We start from the raw sequence: 20,161 nt of genomic DNA, 5'->3' as shown, positions 1-20,161 counted from the left end.
CTGCTCCTGGGCAAACTTATATATTATTTGAGTAAAGAGCACATTAGTGGCTAAAATGTATAAGTGTCTATGGATATATGGCTGTACTACACTACTGTGGGAATATGTGTGCTATAAGGAAATAGTGCTAAAGTGGCCTGACAAAAGACTGCCAAATAAAAATTGTATAAAAGACAGTCAGACCGGTGACTTCTGGTACCCTATGAATAAAGCAGTGCTGATAATAAAGAAAGTGTCCATAAATATTCAAGATTCCACAATGCAATGTGCCACAGAGTCACAGGAATGCTTAAACAGGGATCATTTTTTGTGACAGTTGTCCATTCTGCTCTGAAAGCAAATCTTTGACAGAACAGCCTAAAATCTTCTCTGCTATTGACTAACAAAGTTATTATTACCTTCAGCTGTCTGGAGCAATTGTCCAAGGGCAGTGAGAAGAGAGACAAGCTGACAGCCTGCCTCCCATCTCTCACTTTTACAAAATGAATCTGTCTTTCGTCTGGCTTAAAGAATTCATTCGTTTTGGCTTCAAAAACCTTCCTGGTGCTGGAAAAAGGAAATTGGGAGAGTGAGAGGTGCAAGGCCTCAGTGACTGACATGAGTGTGGGACATTTTAGTGGGAGCAATGTGAATGTGACATGCAAAAGATACAAAGAGATTTTCAAAATAAAGAAGCAAAGTCAGAAAACAGGGGCCCATATATGAGCCAGGAGACAATTATATTGGATTTGTAAGCTAGGGCCTTTCAGCTGGTAAATAAACCCCCACTCCTAACATCCTCACATGAGCCAAAGGCTGGGCATTGCAGCATAAATCAGAGTTATAGGGGCACAAGATGGACATCCCTTATTTACATATAGAAGACTGCAGGTTGCTACATAAAATGAGCTCCATTTACAGCACTAGGCATTAAAACAGGCATAGGTGTGAGTCCATATAAGCAACATATAGAAAGCATCATTGCTTTTTTCTTTACTTGTGCCAACTCAATAGAGAGCATGAAAGAGGATGCCAAAGTATGTCTGCATGATACTCATACAAACATGGAAGCAACTTTTGAACCATTTACAAAAGAATGCAGATTCATCTCCTTTGTTGGACTATTCACAATTAAGTTGAAATTCTGGGTAAAAGTGTTGCATTGTGGTTTAAAATGCAAGGTGCAGGGACACCTCCACCTGCCCCTCTTATATTGAGGCTGAATAAAGGTGGCCATACATGGGTTGCTTTTCTGGTCTTTTCAGACTGAATCAGCAGCTTATCCTCCAACTGGCATGCCCAACCAATATCTGGTCAGAAATCGTCCAGATATCAATTGGGAAGGTCCTGTTGGGACAAGAATCACATCAGCTGGGTGATGCTTGCCTCATCCCACCAGCCTCCCTTACATCATGCAATGTCACGAATGATTTGATCAGCGTAATATTGTCCACTTCAGAGCGGGCATATTGGGGAAAGATCTGCTTGTATGGCAACCTCACCAAACAAGCGGATCTCTCAATGTATGGCTAGCTGCAGGTATCACTTAATCCAAGGGGCATGCCATAGGTCTGTGAGTGCAGCGGCCTGTGGAATGTGGTGTGCAAAGTGCAACAGTAATGATGTTACAGCCTTTTTTTTTTACACTTTGTACTCTGCGTCCTGCATTGTAAATGACCCCTCCTATTTTCTTTGTACTTTTATATATTCCCCCTCAAGGTCAGGCAGAAAAATTCCTTTCAATCTGACCCTTGCGTATTATACCTCATGCAAATACAGGTATTAACTCATATTCATATATATCAATTGTTTCTGTATTTTGACACCCAGTTTGTGGTATGTTATTAATGATTAGATGCTGAACCAAGAAAGGATTAATGACACTTCTGTGGCAATGCCTGAAATCCCTTTGAGAATTCTGTCCCAGCATCTTATTTAGAGGATAATTAGAAATATGTTTGGACGCCTCAAAAGCAATCTACTGAAAATATCTGAAAATTGAGCCAAATATCTTACCAGAAATCAATTTGTAAACTAAAAAATGGATTTTCATTTACGGAACACTATTTGTTTCCATCTGCTGTGCTTGCTTGGATCTGCTCTGCTGTGCTTATTGCTGTACAAATCTTTAATCCAAAATATGTACTTTTTAAGGAGAAGAAAGAGTCATTTTTCAATTAATTTGTCATATAAAATGAAAGGCACAGTTCTATTGAATAAGTATTTTAAACTACAATAAAACTTTAATTATACAGTGTATATTAAGAAATGCCACTGTGACATACTCCATCAGATATTTGCTTACCTTTTCCAGAAATGTTAGCCATCAGAAGGTGATATCTGAAAGGTTTTGGCCCCTGGAACACTGACCTCACCTAGGTATGCCTCAACCTGAAGCACGCAGTTTAAAACAGCAATTTTTTTCTCAAATCCAAATTTAAAAATGCAGTGCAGGGTGGTAAATGCAATTTTCAGGTGCAAATTTGCATGTAATTTTCCCACAATGCAGTGTTCTTTCCAGATTTCCGGCATCATTGTAGCTGCCTGCCGAGTTGTGTTTGCTGCTACTGCAGGTTCAGATGCCTAACCTGTGCAAATTACCTGTGTGTTTACATGAATTAGGCACAATTTGTGGCTAAAATTTGCAAAGTGAGCATGGCATTACTTCTAGGGTGCAAATGCAATGCAGCTTTAGTACATACAACATGATATTTGGCACAAGTCAATAGCAGCTAATGACACAACCTGCTTGTGGAAACCTAGAAATAACGCCACACCCACACTGGTTGTAATTCCAGAGTTTCCTAGCGTCAAGGAGTGGAATTGTGCACTAGTCATCAGAGGAGGTTCGGTGAGCACATTGGCACCACCTGTACTTGCAAGTGCAAGAAGAGTGCAAGAGTGCAAGTACACTCAATGAAAGATGATAATGTGTGCACAGTTTTGCTGCCATTTGTACGACTGCATTCCAAATTAACACTAAATGCATGGGAATCCAGGAAAACACAATTAGCACTAATTTTATGGAACCAGCCAGTGCCAAAGTGTGGGCATGACAGGGTGTGTGCATGGCAGGGAACCATAATTAGTGCCAATTTGTGGGCAAGGGTGGGAAACAGCTGGTAGTAATGTATGGGCATGGCAGAGAAATACAATTAGTGTCAATGTTAGGGAAATATAATCCTAAACTGTGGGTATAGCAGGGAAATATCATGAGTGGATGGTCAGGCTAGTGAGATGGGCCACAATGAGCTGTCAATCCATAAAAACTGACAAATCTTACTCAGTGTCATTGCAGCAGCCAGACTGCATCCATAATTCCAACAACCCCAGAACTGACATGTAGTGATTGAGCTCCAATGTATGGGTTAGACTTCAGTGAGAAAGTTTGGCCTCTATTATATGCTATTAAGTTTTCTTTCTGTGAATACCATCTATTCTAGACCATATACCACCAGCAATTTGCTCTCTTAGAACCTTTACAAATTTGTAGGAATGTTTACTATTTTTGGTTTATGTGTCCACCATAATAATTTTTATACAGTTCATATCTTAAAAAAAGCAAACCTTATAAGCAGTGGCGTAAATAGATTTTACCAGACCCCACAACAAATTCAATTTAGGGCCCCAAAACATTGGCAAGTTGAGCTTTTCTGCCAACACTTATTGGAATGATTCTCCTTTAAGTATATATGCACTTTAAACCAGGGTTGCCACCTTTACTGCACAGCAACTCCGGGCAGGGAGGTGCAGTGATCGGCCAATCACCACGTCAGTCTTGGGGAATCCTTCCTAATTTTCCAAATTGGGAAAATAGGGCACGCCGTTTTGACCCGGGCACCCCTACCGAAAACCGGGCTGTCTGGGTCACAACTGGACATGTGACTACCCTGCTTTACACATGTAGTAGTTACTCATTTATTGCCTTTTATAGCACCTTATTACTTAATGCTTATTGGTTCTCCTGCCAGTAACACTTTATACAGACCAGGACCAAGCGCTACAGTAACCATTTATGAGTTAAGACAGAATGCAGGGAGACTGTCAATAAAGACTACAGTTTTGCCAGGGGTGGTACAAAATCTGCTGCTATAAACCAAAAGTATAGAAATACAACCCGACTGGTACATGCTGTCTGCCTGTCAACAAATGTAGCTCTCTGGATATTTCTGACTGTATTGTCAGGGGTTCATCATTTTACCACTGTGTCTCTAGTGTTGCCACCTGGCCAGTAAAAATGATGCTTTGTGCCCATGTTATTAAATAGTGAACAAAGCTAAAAATATAGAAAGGCCAGTATTCTTGGCAACCCTGTGTGCCTCCTCATCTTGCACAAATCAGCTAGCTGCGCTCTGCCAGAAAACGAATGACAGAATTCAGCCAGCAGATGGCTCACTTGTACTGCAATGGAATGGCTGTGGAACCGGTCATCCAGCTCAAGTTTCCTGTCGGACGTATCTTGATGGTGCACACTGCAGAGCTGTCATGTGACGGTCAGTGTAGTGGTTTTCCCGTGTTGTGTTTATCCTGTGGTTCTTTCCTTGGGCTGAAATTGCTGGAGAAGCGACTGAGTGAAAATGCTGTTAGTACTAAGCGAAGAGCACAGGGAACATCTGCAGATCTTAACTCGGGTGGGCGGCGCCGGTAAGTCACGTGATGGCATTCAATCACCTGAGCTGCAGCCAGTCCGTACTGTGCATATGAATTCCCTCTCCCAGTGCGGAGCTTTCACATCCCACTGGCAGGGCAACCTCTTTCCTTTACATACCAGTTTTTTTTTTTAACCCTGAAGCCAGCAGGCTTTGATTCTCTGTTTAAGGATTGTGGGAGTTGTAGTCCTGCAGGATAATCTTGACAGCATGGGGTTTAAGTAAATTTGTTTTTGGGAATAATATTGACTGAAGGGGTTAACTGTTCATGGAAGTTCTGTCACCAGGTATGTTTCCCTAACTGGCTCCAAATCCTGTCCCTACATTAATAGGAAGCAGCACATGGCTCTTTCTCTCTGATCTCCCCTTAGTATAAGAGGTTGATGGAAGGGATCTTTAACATAAGGCCCCAGTATCAAGCTTTGGGTTGTAAGGAAACCAGCAGCCTTAGAGAAGTTGGGAAACAGGGACCCCGTGAATGGTGTAAATACAGTTATTCCTTTGAATAGCAGTTGTGTGTAAGACAGGCCAAGCTAAGCAAGAGCAGCATCCACTCCACCAAGGAGAAACAGAATGGAGCTAGTATTCTTAGGTGATACCTGCTTTTATGTAGGGACAGAAGCCTGGAAGGTGTCTCGGGTTGTTTTTACCCCAAGTGGAGGGATCCACTTAAAGTGGATCTGTCACCCAGGCATAGAAAGCTGTATAATAAAAGCCCTTTTCAAATGAATTATAAAACCAAAAGCCATTTTTTTATTAACACATCCATACCCATTATAAAAGCATTTAAAAATCCCAGCTGTCAGACATATATTGCTTACCCCGCCTCTATGCCTTAAGCTGGCCATACACACCATTCAGGGCTGAATCAGCAGGTAAGGAGGTAGAAACAATTGGATTTCTACCTCCTTCTGCCGATTCAGCTCTGAAGGGAGAATTTGGTCAGGCGCCTTCTATGGCGCCCGATCAAAATTTTCCAACTGGTCCGATCGGCGAGTCGTCCGATATCAGCAGCTTCCTGCGATATCGTATGATATTCGGTGCGTGCGTGTATGGCCACCTTTAGGCATAGGGCTGGGGCAGACAGTTACTTTCACTTTCAATTCAGAACTTATTAGATGTTGCTGCACTCCTCACATTCCCCCTCCCTCCTCGCCATCTAATTTCGTAACCAGTGCAGGGACATGGGTATCAGGTCCCCCCATACTGGCACAGAAACAAGATTTTGGCAGGATTCAAAGCTTGCCTTAATAACCGTGTCCACAAAATGTTGCCTGCCTGCAAATGTGAATTCCAAGCTATTTCCAAGCTATCTCTCTATTGTTGAGGCACGGACACCCTTACTAAGTCCTGTGGTGCCTGATCCTCTGTACTTACTAAACTTTTGTTAAAACACTCGCTCCCATATTGCCTCATTGTTTGCTGTGCTCAGGAAGCACCTTTCCTTTTATTCCACACTTTGTAACAAATTTGATTAGGAATCACAGCCACCTGGTTATTTATCAGAGTACTTGCATTTAAGAGTTACAGTTCAGCTCCCCAGTCATTTCATCCATTACCTTGTTGGGTTTTTGGGGCATGCTCGGGCCAAATGACCAGAATCGCCACACTCCAAACATCCTCTGGGTAACTGCCTAGATTGGTAGTTCCAAACATGTGTTGACATCCTTGAGTGTTGAGGAACAGAAAAAAAGTCTTATGTCAGCTGTAGTTTCCTGAGTCCTTTTACAATACCTTCCATATTAGCAGTGAAAGCCAGTGTTACTGTAGTTGATAGGTGTGAAACAGCTGCCTGTTGCATTACTGCAACTGGTCCAAAATCACCTTCCTGAACTCTTTCAATGCCTTCATTCTGAATTCTTAAGAATGAGATGTCAGGCCTAAGTCCTAACTCTCTCCTTTAATGCCTGTTGCAGTGAAATGTTCTGGACACCTGCCACAAATTGATCTCTGAGGAGCCTTATCTTCCTCCCCAAGACCCCCACTGTCTCGTGTTTTAAGTTTATCCAGAATTATTTTCCAGCGCTGGTGCTAAATTTTGTAAAGACTCACTTTCATGCTGTGCACGGGTAAATAGTTTCAGAGTACAGTTGCTGATGTGGTATCCCCATATAAAGTTTCCAAATGCCCCACAATTTTCTCAAGTGTGGTTCCGTCAGCCTTAGGAATAAGTAACACACACCTGCGAGCATCACCTTCAGTCAGTGCTAAATCAGCATGGAAATCCACATGCAATCTACTTGATACTTGCAGAGTTTCATGCAATAGATGATGATCTCAACCTGTCCTAGTTCAGATGTGCCAGCTTTTATAAATAAACTTCCAGTAGAGCTGCAGCACTGGTGCAGGAGAGCCCTGTTCTGCCATATGCTTCAGCCACAGTCCTTGAATCTCCAGGACGCCTCCAGAACTACCTCCCTTGCTGAGCTGAATTGCAGGTTTCCCCTCACTCTGGCTCCAGTCACCTAAGGCCCACATTTCGGGGCACAGTGACTTGGCTAAACTCCTCAGTTTATTATGGTATAAACTTCTGCTGTGACTGGACCAAGCTTATCCATGGGTTTACCATGCACTGTGTCTTATTCTACCTTTTGTGGTTACTGTGGTAGTGTCAGGACAGAGATTGGAGTCACACGAAGCAGAGTAGACTCTCCTATACCTACAAAACAAGAGGAACAGCACCCGAGATTGAGAACAGGGCTGGCTCTGAGAAGGAGTGGCAGGAGTGTGTCAGAGAGAGCTCTTGAAGGGAAGTTAAGTTTAGCTACAGTACCAAATCGGGAAACAAAATCATGGTAAAGTCCAGGCACAAGGTCAGAGGCTGGCAGCAATCAGGCATGAATCCACAAACGAATGCAAAGTTGGCAACAGGCAAGAAAATCAGAGGAAGCTTAGTAAACACAGCTAGGAACAGCTCAGATTACTCAGCAATGTAATCTTAATGTCGGCGTCCTTAAATGCAGAGTGCGCATAGGTTCTTGTGTGCAGATTCCGTGCGTGCACTCATGCATGTGCTTATGATGCTGCGTACGTTTTGACGCGTGCTCCGCGTCCAATCTGCCGTGCGTGCATCTCAAAGCGCACACTTCGTCTATCTTGGTACATGCGCAGAGGCAACAAGGAAGCGCTTTACAGGATGCACTCAGTGAAACTGAACTGAGCACACCTGACGGGTAGCTGAATTTTGACTGCATTTGCATTTAATGTAAATTCAGAAGAGCATTCTGAGTAATTTTACATTAATTTATAGAGGCAGGTAGGTCCGTTCAATTTAATCCAGCACTCATAAATGTGATATATGGTATAAAACCTAAAGGGTGTCAAATAGTTGCACATTACTAAAGCAGAAGAAAACCTAACAACAGATTTCAGCTACATCAGCAGATGGCAGTGTGGCTTAAAACAGAAGCATGTCTTACAAGCTAAATAATAGCATTGAACAGTAAGCAGTTTATTAGTTCTGCTTCACAGACATCTTTTTATAATATTTTTTTAACAATTTTATTCACTATATATTCCTGCTGTAAAATATAAGTGCATGCAAAGCTAGCATGAAGCTGCAAAACGATATAAAGGTAGAAGGCAACAGGCTAAGTGCTTTCATACAACTTATAGAAACCTATGGATAGGTGACGCCTTAGCATAACATAGTATTCCTCTCTTTGGCTCCTATAGCCAACCTGTGACAAGCAAGTGTCCCTAAGACCTTAAAGGACATGAACCCTACACATCTTGGACACATCTTTCCCACCGAAAACATACAATTTGTACTGCAAATATCACTTCCTTTTGCCAGCACCATTACATTTTCCTAAAACAAATAGCCGCTTTCACCAGGCAGCCATTTTCTCTCTGACATCATTAGTGACATTTACATCTGCAAACAGCACATGTGCGCTGTTAAGTGCATGCATTGAAGAATGCAGACTTACACAGGCACTCCTTAGTTCTATAAAAAGTTCTGCTTGGACTGAGCACTGTAATGGTTAAGCTGTTGCTCCAGCAGAGTGCACAGCTAGAGCAGAGTTTCTATGGACACCAGCAATGCCATCTCTATAGTGGTTTCTAGACTGGAGGGTGTGGTTGGTAACCTGAGTTAAGAAGAACTGAGCATGCTCACTAGCCAACAGCCAAAGTAAATTCCTAAGGGAGGGGGCAGAGTGGGTTAGATGTGAAAAAGGAATGCTAAGTGATTAATGCTGTAGGCTTACTATTAACATTTTAGTGGAGTGGCAGGTATTTAAAGATTTCAAAGAGGCTGTTCACTGATTAAATTATTTTGTTGGTGGTTTAAATGTCCTTTAATTCCCACTAGATGAACAAGCGAGGGTCTCAGGTGCCATCTTGAGGGCTTATCCTTTTAGTATACCAACTTTAATTCAAGCAACTTTCCCCGAGCAAATAAATTGCTTGTCTGATCTCTAAATATTTTTTTCAAAATTCTCTCCTGTCTGATGGTCACTATTACAAACATTTGCTTAAGGAAGACTGAACAGAACAGAAAGGAAAGTCTTGTTTGTGCTGTGCATGTATCAGACCTGGAGCTGGGAGCAGTTCCCAGTGAAGTCTGTGACCATAAAGCAGTGGGGTTGCTTGTACTTGCCACAGAAGATGTATTATTTCTCTTAATTAAACTAAGTCTTGTGTTTAGTGTGTCTCTTGCCACTGCAGGAGGGCTGGGAGCTTCTGTCTGGCATTATTTACAAATGGACAGGGCATGTTTCCCACCATGTGACTGAAATATCAGCTCAGTTCACATTAACCCCTTCATTTGCAACCAAAAAAGTCCCAAATGTCATTATGCTACAATACAAAAACTGAAGTCCACACTGTGTTGTATAAGTCTTGGTCAAGTCACTTAGGGGCTGATTTATGATAAACTTTCTGGCTTTTGATAAATCGGCCTTTGAATCTTATTTCACCTCAGGCACAGGGACTAACTATGACTAAATTTCAGTTTAGTCCTATATGTGATTATGTAAATATAACAATAGTACAGGGTTCAGGGTTTTTCGGATTAGTGATCTTTTCGGAATTTGGATCTCCATACCTTAAGGTTTCATAAATATAATGTAATCATTTAAATAAACCCCATGGCATTGTTTTGCCTCCATTAAAGGAACAGTAACACCAAAAAATGAAAGTGTATAAAAGTAATTACAATATAATGTACTGTTGCCCTGCATTGCTACAACTGGTGTGTTTGCCTCAGAAAGACTACTATAGTTTATATAAGTAAGCTGCTGTGTAGCCATAGGGGCAGCCATTCAAAGGAGAAAAGGCACAGGTAACTTAGCAGATAACAGATAAAGCCCCATTATATGGGGCTTATCTACTAGTTATCTGCTATGTAACCTGTGCCTTTTCTCCTTTTTTCCTGCTTGAATGGCTGCCCCCATGGCTACACAGCAGCTTATTTATATAGTAGCTTTTCTATAGCAAAAACACAATTTTTTTGAAGAGCAACAGCACATTATATTTTAATTACTTTAAAACACTTTAATTTTTTGATGTTACTGTTCCTTTAAGGTTTGATTATATCTTAGGATCAAGTACCAGGTAAGGTTTTATTACTACAGAGAAAAATGAAATCATTTTTAAAAATGTGAATAGTTTGATTAAAATGGAGTCTATGGGAGATGGCCTTCCAGTTACTTGTGGCTTTCTGGATAATGGGTTTCTGGAAAATGGATCCAATACCTGTATATAGGTTACATTATTTCCTATATACTTGGCTCTAGACATTACTTTATACAGTTCAAGGTAGTCCACAATGAATTATTTTCTTACATTAAGGGCTAATAGTTTATTTTTTAGATTTATGTAACCTTTTTTCTTTGTATTATGGGACTTTTTTTATAAATATATTTTTTAGAACAAGTTAGCTAGGAGTTACCCTTACAAAGACAAATATAGGCCCTACAGCCAAATTAACTATACAACAGGAGCTGTAGCAGTTTTTCTGAAGCACAAATTTTACCAGTGCAGGGTAACAGTACATGTTATTGAATTGTATAATACATTTAATACAGAACCCCCTACAAGGTCTTATTTTATGATCAGTATTAGATCTCATGGGTTTCCTTTGGTTAGGCAGTATTTACATGCTTAAAGTGACTGTTGGACAGATATGAATGATTTCCATTCAGATCTGAGGAGGGGATCTGTACCTGCTAAAGAAAAAGATATTTCAATTTATGTGGAACAATATGCCTGTCAGGGCAAAGAACATTGTGCGATTTCTCAAAATGGGGGTTTGGAGTATCAAGCGTATTGCTTTATTACAGAGCAACTTGGATAATAGAAACTATACAGTGGCAGGCACATCCTAGCCATAACAGATGCCTTACATTATCATCAGGCTTCTTCCAAATCAGTAATCTTCAAATAAACAAGCCAGGAATTAAACATACTCTGGATTGGATCTGTTGTGTTTTTTTGAACATCTTTGATGGTCAACCACTTCTGGGTAGGGTAAAAACAGCCTTAAATATTTCCTCCATTTGTACTCAGTCTGTCTAACTGATTGGTGGAGTCCAAAACCTTTAGTGTTCCAGCTTTATGGGCATCAACAACTCTTTTTCTGAGGTCCTCAGACACCACCTTTGTGCTAGATAAGATACATCCACAAATGTGTTGCATGTGTGACCAGGCTTTACTGGATCCTGGTTCTTTAAATAAAACAGGGTCTCTCACACCTGATAGTCATCCCATTGACTGAAAACACCAGACTTTGATTTCACTTTCATATTATATAATAAGCCTAAGCATTCACTTACTTTTGCACATGCAGGAATGTTATTGGATCATTTAATTTCAATAAATACATGACCAAATATAATAATTTTTGTTTCATTTATTTAACTATGTTTTCTTCATCTACTTTTAGGACATGTTTATCAGATGATGTTTTAGGTCACATTCATATAAAAATATAGAAAACTTGAAAGGGTTCACAAACTTTCGAAAACCAGTGTATGTACCCCCTAGTAAAATATAATAAGGATATAAGAAGTTACCAAGGAGTTCCACTGCCATACAAATGCAAAAAGGCCAGCAGATTTTATGTTGGGCCTGAAAATATGAGAGTAAGGTCACCTTTATATAAGATATTTATCTGTGGACCAGGTTTTGATTAACAAACTGCTGGCTTATTTAATGGGTAGTTCAAAAGCTAGGGAAACATCTGAGTAGAAATGAGGCATGTCTGATGTGTACCCAAGAAGAAAGTGCAGTATGGTTATATTGACCTTGAACGTTACAGTTAGTGCATTATAGACTTTCTCAATTAGCTTTCAAACTAATTATTTTGCAGTACCTGCCATAGTTAAAGCCTTTTGGTTGTTTGATGGGTATAGAACATATTTTCCAGTTTTCACCATTTAGTCATTTGCAGGCAATAAACAACTTAACAATTAAACTCTATAGCATCCTAAAAACTATTGTGTTTCCCATCACTTACAAAGATGTACTGTTTTTATCTTTATAGAGAGTCCCAGCTATAGAAAGTGCCAGTATCCATGTTTATTTCACTTTTCTTTCAGTTGTTGGTGAATTTGGTCGCATTGCTGTAGAATTCTTACGAAAAGGTTCAAATCCCAAAGTCTATGAAGGAGCTGCGAGTAAGTAAATGTTAATTTTGGAAACCTTAAAATGTTTAAACTGTAAATTTGGAAATTAGCTAAAGAAAAAAAAACTCTTTTAAATGAATGTAATATATTTTAAATTTATGTTAGTGATCTCCAAGGTCTGTGTAGTGAGTATGAGGGGATGTTTAAATTAACACAAGTAACATTTTATAGAAAAAATGTGCCATTATACAGATATCTATTATATCTATTATCTATTATATATCCATTAAAAATACTAAAACAGCTAAGCAATTATGTACCTACTTTTTAAAGCTTTTTTTTCATTCAAAGAGTTTATAAAAGATCCCTGTTACTTCCATCCTTGTGTCCTTACCAGGGAAGCTAGAGGTTAGCAGCACCACAATACAGCAAGCTGTCGAGGGACTCACCTATCTTCTAACTGAGAGCTCCAAGCTTATGGTAAGCAATTATCGGATCTGCCAAGTTCAGTTTGTTTTGCTTCAGATATAGACATGTTAGTGTTATTTTCTGCATTCACAGATATCGGAGGTTGATTTCCAGGACTCCGTCCTTGTTTTAGGTTTCCAAGAGGAAATCAATAAAGTTCTCCTTCAGTTGTACTTGGACAACAGGAAAGAGATATGTCAAATTTTGACAGAATTGGAACCATCTTTGTCTCACTATCATAATATGGAATGGCGCCTGGATGTTCAGGTACTCTGTTTTTTTTTTATTTTTTTTTAAACAAATGAATTTGCTCACAGTGGGAGCATTAATAATATTTTTATGTTAAAGGAGAGAAGGTAAAGTGCATGGAATCCTGTATGTGTTCCTAAAACTAGCAACTAATGAAAGACAAATACTAAAGCATCATTAGTTTGTTCTGAAGAATTTTAGTAAGTATTACTCTCAGAGGGATATTTGTCATAGGCTTGCATCGAATCCAGGTTTCGGTTCGGGATTCAGCCAAGATTCGGCATTTTTCAGCTGGATTAGCATTCGGGCGAATCATGCTCCCGGCCAAACTGAATCAGAATCCTTAAAACCACATGACTTTTTGTCACATAAACACGGAAGTTGAAATTTTTTCTCCACACACTCTCTTTAACTCAGGCATCCTCAAACTACAGCTCGAGGGCTGGATACGGCCCCCCAAGGTAATTTACCCGCCCCTTGCTATGATCTGACGCGAGGACGCAGCAGGGAGCCGGAGGATGAAGTGGGGATTGGGCCATAGTAGGACATGGGGTAGGACTTTAGTCCATGAGAGACCATGAACTGGACCCTGCTTTAACCCTTCCATATGAGTTCAGTATTCGGCCAAATCTTTTACAAAGGATTCAGGGTTTGGCTGAATCCAAAAATAGTGGATTTGGTGTATCCCTAATTTATCAAAATTCTATTAAAATGGCTATGTAATAACTGTTTGACATGCCCATAAATCTGTCTCTTACTTGCCACTGGATTAGAGCAGGCTGCTTTTCATAATATTCATTATATATGGCAGATACTCATAGATCCAGTGGCAGGCATTAGTAAACAAAACAAAATCTTTTATTACAAAACATGTTTGTCATGGTGCACATACCAGTGTATCTTTGTATTTGAATTTGGTCTTATTGGGTGTTATTCAGCAATTTCATTCTCTATTGTGACATTTAGCCTAAGGCTAGGACTAGGCAGTATACAAACATAACACGGACATCTCTAGAGGTGCTCTGTAGAGTTCACCTATGACCACAGATGTGCAGCAGCTAGGCAGGCACATTTAAGCTGAGACACATTTCAAAATGCAGGCAAGCAGAAACGTCTGCAGTAATAGGGGAACTCTAGAGAGCAATAGCCAAGCAGGCACGTTTTAGCTGAGAAACATTCTTGGGATGTACAGGTAGCATTTCAATAGAAGGGTTCTCAAGCCATAAGGGAACACCTTTAGGACAAAGGTAGATGCCCCGCTTCTCTCTGCCTGCATTTTGAAATGTGTCTCAGCTAAAACCTGCCTGCTTGGCTGTTGCATATGTGTGGTCATAGGTAAACTCTACAGAGCACCTGTAGAGACATCCATGTTTTGTTTGTATTCTGCCTGGCTCACCAACCCTGCCTACTCTATCCGTAAAACCTGAACCTGTATGGGATGATGGAATGATAGCAGTTAGATCCTACTGGCTTGCATGCTGTAACAACTTCAGCCAGAACACTGCCAAAGTCTATTCCATTGCTTTTAATTGGCACATTTAACATCATGCACGGCCACGTAGGCCAATTTGGCTGATGACTGTGAGTGTAAATTCATAACGTTTGCCTATGCCTATTTTTTGTTTTGGCACATTCATTATATTTGTTCAAATGAAAAAAAAATCTTAAAACTGTTTGCACTGTGTGCAATAGGAATAATGATCTTTTTATACATTTGGCTAAATACACATCTCTCTCTGTTGGGAATATGTTGCCAGTCATGACTTCAAGCTACATCTTTTTCTTTCTAAAAATATCCCATCACATGTCTGCAGTATGACAGATTCCTGGTGCCTTCCCTTTGTTCTACTGACCAACTGAACTGCTGGCGGCTTTGGCCTTCTGTGAAGTTACTGATCTCATGCACTTACATACAGATTGGATGATATGTCCACTGGCTTTAACTCAATTAGTTTGCCCTAAATAAATTGCACATGTGATTTTTATGTGTCAGTATATAGGATAGTGAGGGGTTCTGTTCTCTTCTGTAAAAAACCCTTACTTTATTTCTTTTGTTTACTTTTGAGGTGGGGTAAGAAGAATTCTTGCCCATGAATTTCAGTAGCCATGTACAAATACTTTTGGCCTGGGTTTTTATTCTGTTGAATAGGTGACCTTTTTTTTGAAAGGCTTTATCATACTACTGGAGCATCCCGTAGGTTACATCCACACAGGGCTGTTTCCCACGCAGGCTGAGAAACAGCCCCTCCACTCATATCTAAAGTCTGTGTCTGCCCCTGGAGCCACTACAACACACACAGCAGATTTTGGTACTGGATGCATATTTGTGGTTTGGTGCTGAAATCTGCTCTGTGTGTCTGCACCAGGCTGAGGCAGTGGTTCCAGATGCACACACAAAAGATTGGCAACCTGCATTTATATGAAGGCCGAGAAACAGCGTAGTGTGGCATTAGCCTTACTTTACATCATGAGGTTTGGGCTGGAGAAGGATTTGAGAAACAGGCATTTGGACCAAGGTACTTTCTGCATGGAGTCTGTTTGGGTTTCCTTCAACATCCTGAAATTAAATAAAAAATAAGATTACAACATCGCTTGTAAGATCCACTAGGGCAGCAACCAATGTTAATGATAAACAATCATGGTAATGTGCTATGTAATGTGTCTGTACTATAGAGTGTACATAATTGTTAGTCCCTTAGGGCTCTGGCACACGGGGAGATTAGTGGAAACTTCCGCGATTTTGGGAAATCCTATCGCTGCGTATGCCATCCCACCGGCAATTTACATTCTAGCCAGTGGGATGGCATATTGGGGAGATTAGTCGCCTTTAAAGGAGAAGGAAAGGTACAATCACTGGGGGTGCCAAAATGTTAGGCACTCCCAGTGTTTGTAATCACTTACCTGATACCCCAGGCTGGTGCTCCTGTTAGGAGAAAACCGCACCACCTGGGGTAGCTGCGAACGAGTGATCCTCTTCCGTCTGTCATGTTCCACACGAGGCGTAGGGCTGAAATTTTCAGCAAGCGGAAAAACACTTGGCGAAAATTCAGCCCGAGAGAGAATGCAAAGTCTCGCGTTTTCATGTGTATATCGGCTACATGTGCCTGCACCCGAGCGTATTCCATTCATTCGGGTGCAGGCACAAGTAGCAGGCGTAGGGCTGAATTTTCGCCAAGCGTTTTTCTGCTTGCCGAAAATTTCAGCCCTACGCCTCGTGTGGCATCAGCCTGAGTTAAAAGGAAGATCCAAGTGTATCTGGTGGTGATTAGTGATCACTGTGCATATGTAATAATTTGCACAAATGTTTAAAGCAGCTGCTGGAACAGGTTTCTGGATGGTTTAACCTTTTCTAGTAATGCTGCTGCAACTCAAGGCAGGGTAACCTTTGGCCCTGCAGGTCCTATGCCTGCTTAGATAACAAGGTCTAGATGATTGCATGTATTAATATATATCTCTAGTACACATTTTAGTCCTTATTGTACAGCTATAAGGTTACAATCCCTTAGGGGCAGATTTATCAAAATTTTAGTTTAGCGCTTAAAGGAGTGGTTTTCCTTTAAGTTAACTTTTAGTATGTTATAGAATGGCCAGTTCTAAGCAACTTTTCAATTGGTCTTCATTATTTATTTTTTATTCCCCTTCTTCCGACTGTTTCCAAAATTCAAATGTGGGTCACTGACCCCAGTAGCCAAAAAATGATTGCTCCATGAGGCTACAATTTTATTGTTATTGTTACTTTCTGTTACTTATTTTTCTATTCTGGCCCTCTCCATTCATATACCAGTCTCTCATTTAAACCACTCCCTGGTTGCTAAGGTAATTTAAACCCTAGCAACCAGATACCTGCTGAAATTCCAAACTAAATAATAAAAAATTAAGACCAATTGCAAATTGTCTTAGCATAGTGCTCTCTACATCATACTAAAAGTTAACTCAAAAAGTTAACAACTCCTTTAATATATAAAAACTCACCCATATTCTATTTATTCCTATAGGATTTTTATAAGCTTATTTATCAAATAGTGAATTCTAACTTTTACCCATTGATAAATCTGCTTCTAAAAATCCCATAGGAATGAATAGCACATGGGTGCGTTTATATGTATTAAACTGTAAACTCACATTTTCATAAATCTGCCCCCAAGTACACAGCTATGTTGTATTTTTATTATGGGAGTTCTACATAAAACTTATTTACTTACTATCCAGCCGGACACTCTTAAAACATCCCATCTACCCGCGCATTTTATACAGGACTTTTTGCAATTTGCAATTGGTCTTCATTTTTAATTATTTGTAGTTGTTTTAGTTATTGCACTTTTTGATCATCAGCTCTTCAGTTTGGAGTTGCAGACACTATCTAGTTGCTAGGGTCCAGATTACCTTGACAACCAGGGAGCAGTTTGAATGAGAGGCTGGTATATGAATAGGAAAGGCCCTGAATAGAGAGTTATAAAAAGTGACTATAACAATAAAACTGTAGCCTCACAGAGCAATAGTTTTTTGGCAGCTGTGGTCAGTGACCTCCATTTAAAAGCTGCAAAGGGTTAGAAGGCAAATAGTTCAAAAACTATAAAAAATAATGAAGACCAATTCAAAAGTTTGCTTAGAATTGGTCATTCTATAACATACTAAACATTTACTTAAAGGTATATTATAAATGTGCATTATAAATGAGCCATAAATATCTAAAGTAGCTTCTGTTCGAAGCTTCATTGAAGTTACATTTTGCTACCAGGTATGAATTCTGGTTGTGGTCACATAAATCTAATTCTGTATTGTACTGTTGTGTGTTTATTTCTTGTGCATTTTCCATGTGAATAAAACAACAATTGCAGTCACTCATTTCAGAAGTTCCTAAATTCCCCCACCACCAATATCTTCTTTTTATGTCACCTAGTGTAACTAAATCGGTCATGGAAAAAAGCATATCCGATAAATTGTCTGTTTTTGAAAAATGTTGCTTTATGATACTCATTTCAACCATTAAAAAATCTAAAAACAATTGTCAGGAGGTCCCCACGTATTTCCAAGTTAAGTTCTTTCTCTTTTGCATTTAGCTTGCAAGCAGGAGTCTGAGACATCAGATCAAACCCACCATCACTATGAAACTGCACCTAAAGCAAAACGAGCAGCTGAGCACCCAAGTGTTACAGACAGATCCTGCCACATTACTGCATCTCATTCAGGAACTTGAACAAGCTCTCGCTGAAATGAAGACCAACCACTGTCGGAGAATAGTGCGCAATATTAAATAGAGAAATGGGCAGTTCGTATATAAAATGTATAGGTGATTAATTGCCTTCCACTCCTTCATGATCCATATTTGTTTAATAGATAACTTCAGCCAAAAATAATGCATTCAAAGTGTTCCTATAGATGAAGAAATGGTATTGTTTCATGTTCTGCTGTGAGTGAGTGTAAAAGAAAGCCCGACACACATAATATTTGAACATACACACACAGTTATGTAGAAGGGAGGTCCAGGTCAGAAGGGCAACTTACGTTACACAGAAGGAGCTACTTGAGTTATTTTTGGGTTAGGGGTTTGCCAAGTTTGACAAAAGATGCCCTATCACTTGGGTGAAAAAAATCTAAGCACAGTTAATTTCTGTGCTTTATAAATAATGAGCTTAAAGGAGAAGGAAAGGCAAAGTCACTTGAGGGTACCAAAATGTTAGGCACCCCCAAGTAAATTGAATCGCATACCTTTTACCCCGGGCTGGTGCCCCTGTACGGAGAGAACTGCACCACCCCGGGGTACCTGCAGCGCTTCCTTCTTCCTGCTTTGCGAGCGCGCGCATGCGCAGTAGAGTGAAAAGCCGAACTTTAACAGAGAAGTCGGCTTTTCACTCTACTGCGCATGCACCTATGTGTAAGTCTTAGCGAAACACAGGCGGAAGGAGGAAGCGCATCGCTCCAGGTACCCCGGGCTGGTGCTGTTTTCTCTTAATAGGGGCACCAGCCTGGGGTACAAGGTAAGCGATTCAGGTCACTTGGGGGTGCCTAACATTTTAGCACCCCCAAGTGACTTAGCCTTTCCTTCTCCTTTAATAGTATTCCCCATCTTGTATAGTAACTATTTTGTATATGCTTCATCGGGTACTTTTATACAAACACACAATTCCTCCTGGACTGACAATCTGTGGATTCTGGCAAATACCAGAGGGGCTGCTGTAAGATGACATAGTCACTATTTAGTGGGCTGGAGGGGGGCTTTTTGGGCCTCTAAATACCTGAAATGCCAGGGCCTATTTTGAATCCCAGTACAGACCTGCTGATACATTCCATGTTTGCATTCAGACCAATAAGTGGCAGTACTATATCTCTTGGTTAGTGATGAATTTGATTGTACAATACATGAAGCTATTAATTTTATCTTAATTAATAACATAATGTATTTTCAAACGAGCCATTTACAAACATGTAACGCACTGACTTTGTGTATATATACATTTTTTCAATAATAAAGTACTTTTTTTCACTTTGATACAAAGATTTGTTTTTAGCTTGATACAGTATGGTTAATCTGCTGTTGTGGGGTATTAGATAGTGACCTAGTACATGTATAGGATCTGTTATATGGAAATGTGTTATCCAGAAAGCTCTAAATTATGGGAAGGTCATCTCCTATAGATTCCATTTAATAAAGCAAATACCGGTAATTCATATTTTAAATATTATTTTATTTTTTTCTGTACTAATAAAACAGGACTAAAAGTATGTTTGTACAGCGCTGCGGAATATGTTTGTGCTTTATAAATAAATGTTAATAATAATGAAGATGGAAAGATCCCTTATCTATAAAACCCCAATTCCCGAGCATTGTGGATAACAGGTCCCATACCTGTACTGCTATATGACTGTACACATTAATTTCCTAACTGTTCAGACAGATTTTACCACAGGCCTGTTGGGTGGATCAGTTTTCGAGAGTGTGGCCAGTGCAGTTCTGTACCAGCCCAAGAAGCATAACCATGTGCAGAGTCCTCAATAGAAGAGTGTAAATGCTACTAACAGTTAGTACATTTTTCATGTATTTCCCTTTCTCTAATAAATTCTTGATTGTACAAGTTCTACATACTCCATAAATACTGTTCTTAACATATTTTTATATTAACTGAGCCTGGAAATGTTTTGGAAAAGGTGGGAGATAAAATGTCTTTTCCCCAATAAAGAGCAAAGCTATACGCTGAATATGCACTGAGCAGCAGTAGGGGGCAGAAGAGTTCACGTGCTAGAGCT

At 40.0% G+C, this 20,161-nt stretch overlaps 1 protein-coding gene across 3 annotated transcripts; it reads left to right on the top strand.

The window, feature by feature from the left end:
• Positions 1–4,330: 4,330 nt before the first annotated feature.
• commd2 (COMM domain containing 2) lies at positions 4,331–19,406 on the top strand. 3 transcript variants are annotated; one of them, XM_012962657.3, is made up of 5 exons: positions 4,331–4,472; positions 12,173–12,250; positions 12,597–12,679; positions 12,761–12,934; positions 17,977–18,262. In XM_012962657.3, exons 1-5 carry the CDS (start codon positions 4,346–4,348, stop codon positions 18,172–18,174), a joined length of 660 nt encoding a protein of 219 aa, XP_012818111.1. In that variant the 5' UTR covers positions 4,331–4,345; the 3' UTR covers positions 18,175–18,262.
• The last annotated feature ends 755 nt before the right edge of the window (positions 19,407–20,161 follow it).

This window comes from Xenopus tropicalis, chromosome 5 (genome assembly GCF_000004195.4).
Source record: "Xenopus tropicalis strain Nigerian chromosome 5, UCB_Xtro_10.0, whole genome shotgun sequence".
NCBI classification, from domain to species: domain Eukaryota; kingdom Metazoa; phylum Chordata; class Amphibia; order Anura; family Pipidae; genus Xenopus; species Xenopus tropicalis.
The sequence above is the reverse complement of the archived record's forward strand: the minus strand, read 5'-3'. Positions and strand labels throughout refer to the sequence as shown.

What these genes read in the sequence shown, in the direction of transcription:
- commd2 (XM_012962657.3), top strand. Translation starts at nt 4,346, where the DNA reads ATGACAGAATTCAGCCAGCAGATGGCTCACTTGTACTGCAATGGAATG. An exon ending in TGCAGAGCTGTCATGTGACG is followed by an intron (nt 4,473 to 12,172) that starts GTCAGTGTAGTG and finishes CTTTTCTTTCAG; the next exon opens with TTGTTGGTGAATTTGGTCGC. An exon ending in AATGGCGCCTGGATGTTCAG is followed by an intron (nt 12,935 to 17,976) that starts GTACTCTGTTTT and finishes TTTTGCATTTAG; the next exon opens with CTTGCAAGCAGGAGTCTGAG.